Source organism: Cannabis sativa, chromosome 3, assembly GCF_029168945.1.
Source record: "Cannabis sativa cultivar Pink pepper isolate KNU-18-1 chromosome 3, ASM2916894v1, whole genome shotgun sequence".
NCBI classification, from domain to species: Eukaryota; Viridiplantae; Streptophyta; class Magnoliopsida; order Rosales; family Cannabaceae; genus Cannabis; species Cannabis sativa.
In genome coordinates, this window is record NC_083603.1 from 47,174,992 (window position 1) to 47,185,709 (window position 10,718).

General features: G+C 34.8%; 1 protein-coding gene across 8 annotated transcripts; it reads left to right on the forward strand.

Annotated features, from left to right (window-relative positions):
* Positions 1-2,632: 2,632 nt before the first annotated feature.
* LOC115710948 (serine/threonine protein phosphatase 2A 55 kDa regulatory subunit B beta isoform) lies at positions 2,633-8,651 on the forward strand. 8 transcript variants are annotated; one of them, XR_009686867.1, is made up of 15 exons: positions 2,634-2,892; positions 3,143-3,246; positions 3,428-3,535; positions 3,636-3,755; positions 4,112-4,291; positions 4,391-4,482; positions 4,698-4,816; positions 4,934-5,057; positions 5,186-5,309; positions 6,263-6,331; positions 7,157-7,326; positions 7,458-7,535; positions 7,891-7,970; positions 8,084-8,312; positions 8,494-8,651. XR_009686867.1 is itself a non-coding variant. In XM_061111987.1 (14 exons), exons 1-14 carry the CDS (start codon positions 2,832-2,834, stop codon positions 8,218-8,220), a joined length of 1,563 nt encoding a protein of 520 aa, XP_060967970.1. In that variant the 5' UTR covers positions 2,634-2,831; the 3' UTR covers positions 8,221-8,651. The 8 variants fall into 8 exon arrangements, 4 of the variants coding, with proteins under 4 accessions (XP_060967970.1, XP_060967969.1, XP_030495156.2 ...); XR_009686868.1 differs by lacking the exon at positions 8,494-8,651 and having other exon boundaries at positions 2,633-2,892; positions 7,423-7,535; positions 7,894-7,970; positions 8,084-8,146; XR_009686869.1 differs by lacking the exon at positions 8,494-8,651 and having other exon boundaries at positions 2,633-2,892; positions 7,423-7,535; positions 8,084-8,144.
* Positions 8,652-10,718: the final 2,067 nt, after the last annotated feature.

Genomic DNA, 10,718 nt, shown 5'->3' on the forward strand with positions numbered 1-10,718 from the left:
TTGTACACCATATGATCCCAATGTAAAATTATTTAAGAACACTGGTGATGGTGTAAGACAATCTAAATATGCAAGCATCATTGGCAGTCTTCAGTATGCCACTGATTGTACTAGACTCGACATTGCCTATGTCGTGGGATTATTATGTAGGTTTACTAGTAGACTTAGTGCAGAGCATTGGAATGCTATTGAGAGGGTCTAAGATACCTCAAAAGAACATTGACCATTGGATTACATTATCAGAAGTTTCCAACTGTACTTGAAGGGTACAGTGATGTTGATTGGAACACTTTATCAGGTGACTCTAAGGCAACCAGTGGCTATATTTTTAGCATAGCTGGTGGAGCTGTTTCATGGAATTCTAAGAAACAAACTATTTTGGCTCAATCCACAATAGAGTCTAAAATGGTTGCACTAGCTACTGCTAGTGAAGAAGCAGGTTGGCTGAGAAGCCTGCTAGCTGAGATTTCTTTATGGAAAAAACCTATTCCAGCTGTGTTGATCCATTGCGATAGTATCGCAGCTATTGCAAAAGTTTAGAACCGTTATTACAACGGTATGAGACGACAAATACATCGCAAGTACAACATTGTTAGAGAGTTTCTCTCAACAGGAGTTGTTAGAGTGGATCATGTACACACTTATAATAACTTGGTCGAAAGGTTTAGCTAGAGAGAAAGTCCTTAAAACACCAAAAGGAATGGGACTATTGCCCTTAGATTGATGAATCACTCATAATGACAACCCGACCTATAGATTGGAGATCCCAAGAAATTGGTTCAATGGGTAATAAAAAGTTATGAAGTGATAAAAGTGAGATCATGCTATAATTATACGAAAAGAGAAGCATCAATTCCTGAAGCGATTTAAGGCTAAGTTAATAGAAGATCTTAATGAGACCTATACTCCAGGTGGAGTGGAGTACCGAGCTATGGGGGTACTCTTGATAGACTCACCTATGTGAATGTGGGAGTGGGGCCGCTTCCTATGAAATTTTAAGAAAAATTTCTAGAGCGTTCACTATACTGGGATAGACGTGCATGACCATTAACGCATGGACTTTTGATTACACCCTTGAAAAGGTTGTTGCGTGGTACAATGTTAGAGATAGAGTTCAAGACCACGGGTCACTCTAGTAAAATCAAAATTATATTCACTACGCAGAGGTTCAAATCGAAAGATACCTTTATTTATGCTCAATCTTACTGTTGAATGATACTAGTAGCTGGAAATATTTTTTAAAAAAATTCAAGTGGGGGATTGTTGAATTATTGATGAATATTTTAACAAAGTATAAAAGTGTTATTGATGAATATTTTAACAAAGTATAGAAGTGTTTTAGTGTGTGTGAAGTGGAAAGAGTCCCACATGGGATACGAACACTTATTTATAAGGGTATATAGAGTGCAATTTTGGCATTTGGGTTTGGGCCCCAATGGTACCCAGTTTTTTACGAATGGGTGAGGACTCACACACTTGACCCACCACGAGCGCGCCGTCTGTCTGATTCGGGCCGAGTTGGGTTGGTGTGACACTATTATTTTTACAGAAAAATTATTTAATAAAATAATTATTTTTTATTTTTAATTTAATTGAGAAACGTGTTTAATTGGAACTGATTACTTAGTCGTATATGTTAATGGGACACATTCAACCAATTAGGGGTGAAAATCGGTCGGTTATGGTCGGTTTTTAAAATTTTATAACCGACCGGTCGGTTACGGTTTTTATTTTACGAAAACCGTAACCGACCGTTTAGAAATTATAACCGTATAAAACCGACCGTACGGTTTTTGGCGGTTTTCGGTTTGGCGGTTTTAGGCGGTTTTGGGCGGTTTTCGGCGGTTTTGACGGTTTTTTAGTTAAACTATTTTTTTATTTCAAGAATCGAAACCGACCGCCGTGTCAAAAAAACCGAAACCGAAACCGACCGCCAAATTCGGTGATGACGTGGAACCGAAAATTCGGTTACGGTCTGGTCGGTTTGATGGTCGGTTTCGGTTTTTCGATTTTTATGAACACCCCTACAACCAATTACACCCCACGATTCAGAAAACGTTCTTCTTCACATTACAATTTTTCAATCCATTCGTCTATATAATGCGATTGAACTGATGGGAAGAATACATCTTTTTCATATAAAAAAAATTACAGTTTTCACAAAAATTAAATTCCATCTGCGATATAAAAATTTTTTTGGGTGTATTCGGCGATGCTTTACAGTACAGTTGGATTCCAATACAGTACAACTGGGTTGTTTTATCCTGGGGACGACCATCAAATTTCGACTGCTTGCACACTCCTAAGCAATGTCGCGAACGTCTTAAAAAAGGCAACTTAATCCGCGACTCAACCCAAAATTTTTGTTCGATAATATCATTCTTCTTTTATTTTTGCTAGCAGTGTACTCAACATTATATCATATCATACCTTAGTATAAGAAATTAATTGTTTGAGATTTTAATTTTAAAAATATAAAAATCAGGAAGCTTTTTCTAGTAAGGTTACTATTGTAATTATCTTCAATGTGGTCTACTATGCAAGCATTCCAGGCCAGGCCCACGATGAGATCGGCCCACGAAGCAGTCACAGAACAGAGGCCGAGAAAGTTATTTTGGCGCATATCTTGAAGTAGAAGAAGGCATTTTCCCGGAAAATAAAATAAAAAATCGAGTGGTGTAAGGAAGTAGAGTGGAAAAAGCTTAGAAAATTCATTGGTATAAATCTCCATTACAACTTCAGTTCCCTCCAATGTTGAACTCTCTCATGTAATTGAAATTTGAAGCTAAATCCACTTTTGACTTTGAGCTCCGGTTTTTAGTTGTGCCCCTATGGAGTGGAACTTCTCTCAGGTTTTCGGCGAACGAGCTCCGGGAGAGGATGTTGAGGAAGGTTAGTATGTTCTTGGTTTCCTTTAGCTTATCTTGAGACGATAGTTTTTTGTTTTTCAGTTTTTGTTTTCCTTTGGTTGTTATGCTGAGAAAATTGCTAGTGAAAGTGAAACTACTACAGTACAACAATGTGTAGGTTCATGGTGGTTTTTCGGTAAACAAAGTATAGTTTGTGGTTAATTTGTTAATGAAGTTAATTTGGTTACTGAAACTACTTTGCTAAATGGGTCTTTTCTGTTTTTTCTTCTTAGTTGATATCATCACTGCTATGGGATTCGACGCTAGCGGTGATTACCTTGCCGTTGGAGATAGAGGTGGTCGTGTTGTGATATTCGAAAGAAAAGATGGGAAACATGTGAGGATTTTGTTTACAGAGTTTTTATTTATTTTTCAAAGCTAAGAAGTTTGTGAATTCATTTTGGGCTAATTTCTTTGTTAGGATGGCAATCGTGTTGGTTTATTGGTTTGGCATCTAATGTTGGAATAAAAAAGTGGGTTTATGATGTGTTTTTTACGATTAATTATTGGCTTCTTAGACTTCGAATCAGTACCAGCCTCGCACTAAGTTGGAGGAACTGGATTTTACCCCTACTTGGAATCCTGAATTTCAGTACAAGACTGAGTTTCAGAGCCATGAGCCTGAGGTATGCTTTGCATTTTGTAATCCTTTAAATAACATTTGTTGTGCATTTCTATGCCTGTTGAGTGGTGATTATACTTTTATTTGGTTTTTGAACAACACAGTTTGACTATTTGAAGAGTTTGGAAATCGAAGAGAAGATAAACAAAATAAGATGGTGTGCTACGCCCAACGGTTCACTCTTTATCCTTTCCACCAACAACAAGACAATTAAATTGTGGAAGGTGTGAATATTTCTGAACCTGTAACTTGTATAACTGTGGAGTTTTACATTTTACTTTTATAAAGATGATATTATGCACCACTTCCCCGCCTTAGAGTATGAGTTTTCGCAGTCTATTAAGGGGACAAGCAATGGAAGAATAAAAGAAATTTTCATTAGAACAGAAATCAAGTAACTAGATGGACATGGATGATATATGATCAGTAAGAAGCATTCAAGCGATTGTGATGTTTAAATTAGTTAAGAGAAGTTTAAAAAAGACAAATGTGTCTAAGACAACTATTAAGAATTTAAGAGCTAATTATTTCCTTAGCACCCCAACATTGAACTCCTCTTCATTTTTGGTTCTGATGACAGGTGAAGGAACGTAAGGTAAAGAAAGTAAAAGAAATGGATTCTTCTCCGTATGTGAGTTCAGAGAATGCACTTTTAGCTGAAAAGAGCTTCATGACTGGACAAGATTCTAATGGTCATCATTCAGATTGGACAGATAAGATGGGAAAGAACATGTCACCAACACAATACCAACATGATGAGGTTAGTTGCTAGGATTTCTGCAACTTTTATTTTCTTCTTTTTCATTATTGCGTTCTGCTCATTATAAAAGGGTGTCATGCTAATGTTTTGCATAACTAGATTGTAGACCTAGAAGATACTGCACAAACAAGATGTCGGAAGGCTTATGCTCATGCTCATGAGTTTAATATAAATTCCATCTCAACTAATAGGTAAAGCATGGCATTTTTCTAGCTCTTTGTCTTTGTGTATAGGACTGTATATGCATGTTTTGGTTGCTTGGAGGATATGAAATAGTAATTATGTCATTCTTCCAATAAAACCATCCCTTTGAATTTTCCAATCAATGTGTCTTATTATTAAATCATTAAATTTTGTAGTTATGGTGTGCCAAAGATGATAATCCGGTTTCATATTTTATGTACAGCGACTGTGAGACATTTATTTCTGCAGATGACCTTAGGATAAACTTGTGGAATCTTGAGATAAGTGGTCAGTGCTTCAACATTATTGACATGAAGCCATCAAATATGGAGGACCTTACTGGTACTTGTGTCATCCTTTATTTAATTTGAGAAATTTTGTGGCATTTTTTCATCTCATATATGAAAGTATGGTCTTCTTTTGTATTACATTTCTAATTCTTCCCTATGTTTTATACAGAGGTTATAACAATAGCTGAGTTTCATCCAATTCATTGCAATTTTCTCGCATACGGCAGCTCAAGAGGATTTATTCGCCTAGTTGACATGCGTCAATCAGCTTTATGTGATCACAGTGCGATAATGTTAGTGTTGTTTGATTCATGATTAAATTGTTGTTTGTGTTGCAACTTTTTCTGTGCAGGGCTTTCCTGTATGCTTACTGTTACACTTAGTGCTGTTATAAACTTATCATGTGGGTTGATTTTTACAGATTGGAAGATGGAGGTTCACGCGGGTCGAAATCATTTTTCACAGAGATTGTTGCATCCATTTCTGATATGAAGTTCTCTAAGGATGGGCGGTACATCTTAAGTCGCGATTACATGAATCTAAAGGTTCTCTTCATTGTGACACTTTAAAGTCCATACTATACTTTTTATTTTTATTACTTTTTTTTAGAAAAAAAATAGAAATAAAAATTAATGATTGGTTAGATGTTTATTATTTTCTTTTCTTAAGTCAACATAGTCCTCGTATCATCGTAATTGTAGTGATTTACTACAGTAATTTCTATCTTTTTAGCCTTGAACAACAAATTTAGTCTTCTATTAAAATGGTAAATGCAATAAAATTATGGTGGATTTTAATTGTTGCAAGAAAATGTGTCAGATTTTTTAATTCACAAAAAATACCTTGGGCTTTCAAAATTTGCAGTGAATAGCCATTATGTTCTAGAAATTGCATAAAACACTTGGACGTTTCAAATTTTGTTTGGAAATATCTCGTATTGTCAAATTTTGCTAGCAAATGTCTCATATTTTAAAAATTTCGCAAAAAATCAAAGGTATAACTATTCCAAATTCATACGTGATGATGATATGAGAGATTTTTGAACACTTTTTGAGCCATTGAATTTGCTTCCTTGTGAATTTCAAAACCATCATTTTGTATGAATTTGTCTTCTAGCTAAAAAAATAAGCAATAAATAAATAAAAAATACCAAGACAATATCATTTCCATGGTGCCTAAACTTATTGATTGGATAGGAAAATACATGATTATGAAGAACTTGAGAACTTGAAATTTCCCTCTTTTTTCTGTTAGCCTTTTTACTCTTATTAAAAGTTAAATGAAAGTTTATCAGATGACATTTTTCTTTCTTTGGCTTAATTGGCCTTTTTGTGTTTTTTAATGATATTTCTTATGGTGGAATCAAGTGATACATCAGTGATGTGCTCATTTAATAAAATTCTGGGAGAAAAATGTTTTTATTTATCTATAGTCTATATTGGCTGTGTTTACACTGTCATTGTGAACATCAAATAAAGGGTTTTATGTTGAAATCTAGCTATGGGACATGCATATGGATTCCTCACCAGTTGCAATATACAAGATCCATGAGAACCTCAGACCCAAGGTAACTTATATATATGATATGTATATATACTTGATACCCCATGTAGATGTTGAATGGATTTGCTTGCCGTTTGCTGCTTGATGTGCTTTGAGTGCTAAAATGTGCATTGAGTATCTACATTTTAGCATTATAAATATACAATTATTTGTAAAATTTCCATTGGTTTTTTTAATGCTAAAATTTTATCACCGTCTGAATTAGTTTATATGTGCATGTTTTGGTTAAAAAACCATCAGTCTGAGCGATAAGCCTGTGTTTTTCTCCCTCTTGGTCTGGGATTTAGTCCAGACTGGATTACAGTTTTTGCAGACCCCAAAGAATTTAGGGTACGTTTGGTTTGGGGTTAATAAAATGGAAAGAAATTAATTTTTTTTCCGTTCCTTTGTTTGGTTAAATCAATTTTTATTTCATTTTTTTGTTTGGTTGCATTTTAAAGCATAGTAATGTGAATCTAATCAAATGACTATTCCATCCAAAAGTGGGAGTGAATTTCATTCCAATGTACAAATAAAGAAAGAAAACATTTTCTTACTTATATTAAATTTTATTCCATTCTTTTTCTCTTCCTCATTTGTATTCCTCCACTTCTATTACACCAAACCAAACAAACCCTTACGGTTTTGTGTGGCTACTCTAAGAAGATTCAGCGTGCGCGCACACACACACACAAATCTTTTTAAAGAGCAACGGTAACAAGTGTATTAAGTCAAATAGTTAAAACTTTACCAGCCATCAATTTCAGTTCTTACCTATTCTCTAAAGGAGGATTGATGGCGTCATCATAAGAAGAGAAGTTCATTATATGTTAATTTGTGTATCTCTTAGTTCATCCTAAAGGCTTACAGGCTCAACATGCATGCAAATATGTCCCTTCTACTGTCACCTGACATCAATTTCTGGCAGTTGTGCGAATTGTATGATAATGACTGCATATTTGATAAATTTGCTTGCTGCCTCAGTGGGGATGGAATGCATTATGCAACTGGGTCTTACAGGTTTGTCTTTTTTCTTCGAAGCTTCAGTTGCATTGCATCCTTAATTTATGATGAACATGGCTAGCAATCAACTTTTGATTTGCCCCCAAAATGCAGCTTCTCTGACACAAGTGTTTGTAATTTTAAATTAGCAATCATTTACGCATTTTCTCCCATGGTGCTGGAAGTGATGAAGGAATCACAATAGAAGCTAGCAAGCATCCTGTCAGGTGGGTTTTTTGGTTTCTTTTTCTCTACTTTTTGGTTTCCAAGTAGTAGTTTTTATGTTGATTAGTTAGCTTTCCAAGCTTATGTTTGATAAATGTTTATGCCATCCAGTTCAGCTGTTTGTAAATGGGAAAATGGATTTCAAGTATTAACCCTTTATTCATAAGGATATTTCTCAACCAGTTGCCAATATGTGGAATAATAAAAATGATTTTAATTTGAAATTTTAGTTAGATTTATTCTTAGAAAGTTCTTGATTCTGGTTTCTATATCTATCATCACTCACTTTGTAACTGCCAAAATGCTCCCACAGCAATTTTATTAAGTCAATTTTCATTTGCTTTCTAAACTTGATAGCAGAAAGCCAGTTTTGCATGCTGCTCCAAGGACTAGAAGATCTTCTTTGAGCAATCTGACGCGTCGATTTTACCGCCATGGTTAGAACCCTTAAATTCAATCTCTTCTAACACCCTTGAATTATATGATAATAGTAATCAACTCTTGTTTTATCTTGTGACCAGCATTAATTTATGTACTCTTATATTTTCAGGGAATGATAATTCAAGTTCAGGAAATAATGACTTCTCATGTAACTTAAATTCCAAGTTATTACATCTAGCATGGCATCCAGAAAAAAACTTGATTGCTTGTGCTGCTGGGAATAGCCTGTTCATGTATCATGCATAGATTCCTTTTTGTACAGTTACAATTCTGAAAGTGTTTGTAGAGAGGGAGAGCATTAAAGTTCACTCAGCTTGAGATGATGAGAGAAAGGTTTCTTCTTCTTAAATATATATATATATATATATATATATATATATTTTTTTTTTTGACGCGGTGATCAAAATCACACATGATTAACAAAGCGACAATCCATAATCGGCGGCGGCACCACCTCGAACCAGGATAGCTCATCGTCTAACCGAAGGGCATGCTTTGCCAAACCATGAGCTGCAGAATTTCTTCTTAAATATTTAACAACAGAGAAAATAAAAACATAAAAAAAAAAAAAAGTCTACTTAGAAGGTTCTGTGTTGTGGAAAGTAATAATGTTAATAAATCATTGTCAAAAAAAAAAAGTGGGTATGCTCATTTGGTACCCAAGTACTACAAGATAATATTGGTTTTGATCTTATATTTTTTTTTTTTATGGTTAATTAGGATTTTTACCTCCTGAATTTGGACATGTACCAAATTATACTCTCTGGACTTTTAAGATCGTTAAAAATATTTTCTGAACTATTGAAGTTGTTGGATTTAAAGATTTTCTTTTTCAATTTTAGTAAAAAAGTCTAACATGGATGAAAGTTTAGAGGCCATAACTTAGTACATGTCAAAGTTCGAGAGACATGATTTGGTAGATATCAAAGTCTGGGGAACATGGTATAGTACATAAACAATCACTGAAATAGTAAAATTGAATAAAATTAGACAAAAGTTCTTAAATCTAACAATTTCAATAGTTGAAAGGACATTTTTAACGACCTTAAAAGTTTAGGGGACATGATTTGCGACATGTCAAAGTTCAGGGGGTAAAAATCCTAATAAGTCTTTTTTTTAATGTCTTTAGTTTAAATCATATATAAAATGATACTTTTCATCGAATTGGGCCAACAAAATTTTCATAATAATCATTGTTATCCTAAAAATTAACAGGAGGATATGGCGACAAAAATCCTTAAAGGTTCATTAAATTCTCCAAGGCTCCTTAAATTCTTAGACCTGGGCATTATCCATATGACCAGGGCAAGTTCCAGTACTAGGTAGGGTTGAGTGTGTCCAGAAACTTCTATCTTAATAGGTAACTTTTTTTTGATAATTTAACAAGGATGAAAAAACTTTCAGAAGTAATTTTTCTAGAGCAGGACATTCCATGGGGCTCAGTGATCTGGGCAAGTAACAAAGAATATGATCTGGGGAGGTAACAAAGTCCTTGATCACGTAAATAAGTCTCTAGTTGTAGAAAAGTGGTTCCTGGCCGCAGATTAGTACTTGGGAACAGGAAACCCTAAAGAGGACCTTTGTCACTAGGTGCACACACCTTCAGTGTTTTGGTGTATGTCGCTACTCACAACTTTGATTGGTGTGAATCTAGATGTTGGAAAGCTTTATCAATGCATGTTTCACAATAATGACCAAACTCGAAGTCCTTCTATCCCAAATCTGAGTCACAATAGAAATACATACATGCCCATGGTATGTCAAAGACGCAAAGGTACATAAGAGACCCTTATGCCCGTGAAATTGTCCAAGGAGAAGAGCCCTTAGGCTCATGAAATTGTCCAAGAGACGAGCCCTTGGGCACACAAAATTGTCCACGAGAAGAATCCTTATGCAACACCCTACTAGTTTAGGCGTGCTACAATGTTTTTCATAATTATTGTGCAACCTTTGCTAATCAAGGGTTTATCAAAAGTAATAAAATTTAAACATTAATAAATAAACATATACTGTATTACATTTATAAAATCAGGGATCCCATATCTACATTTTTCAACTGTACATAATCAAAAGATGTCGCACAGCGACTACAAAATCGTGAGCCCTAGTTGTCACGAAGATCCAACACTCCAGGTTAAACTGTCTCAATATGTACAATCTTCATCCAGCTCAAAAGTCACTGTTGTTCAACAACAGCTTTGCCTTTACTTATACATAACATAGCATCTGTGAGTCAAAAGACTCAGTAAAAAAAGCATAAAACATAAATATATAACCGACCTACGACTAAGTACCCATACACCTATCACCTATCAACAAGTCATAAACCATGCCAAATATGTATAATTGAGTCTCGAACGTTCTTGACCACAATACCACATGCACTCAGTACTCTAGTCGTACTAGTGTTGGTAGCATCAATCCATACTATAAGTATAACTAGCTATAATACCACATGCACTCAGTACTCCGGCGTACTAGTGTTGGTAGCACTAGTTCATGCTTTCGAAAGTATAACCAACCATAATACCACATGCACTCAGTAATCTGGCGTACTAGTGTTGGTAGCATTGATTCATACTTTCTGAATTGCCAAACTCATACATTCACGATATCAAGATGCAATCATATATACACCAACTATCGTTCTAACGAATATGTCATACATATAGCAAACATAAGCATAAACATAAACATGTACATATGTATGTGTGTTATACTAGTCTTACCTCAATTTTAATTGG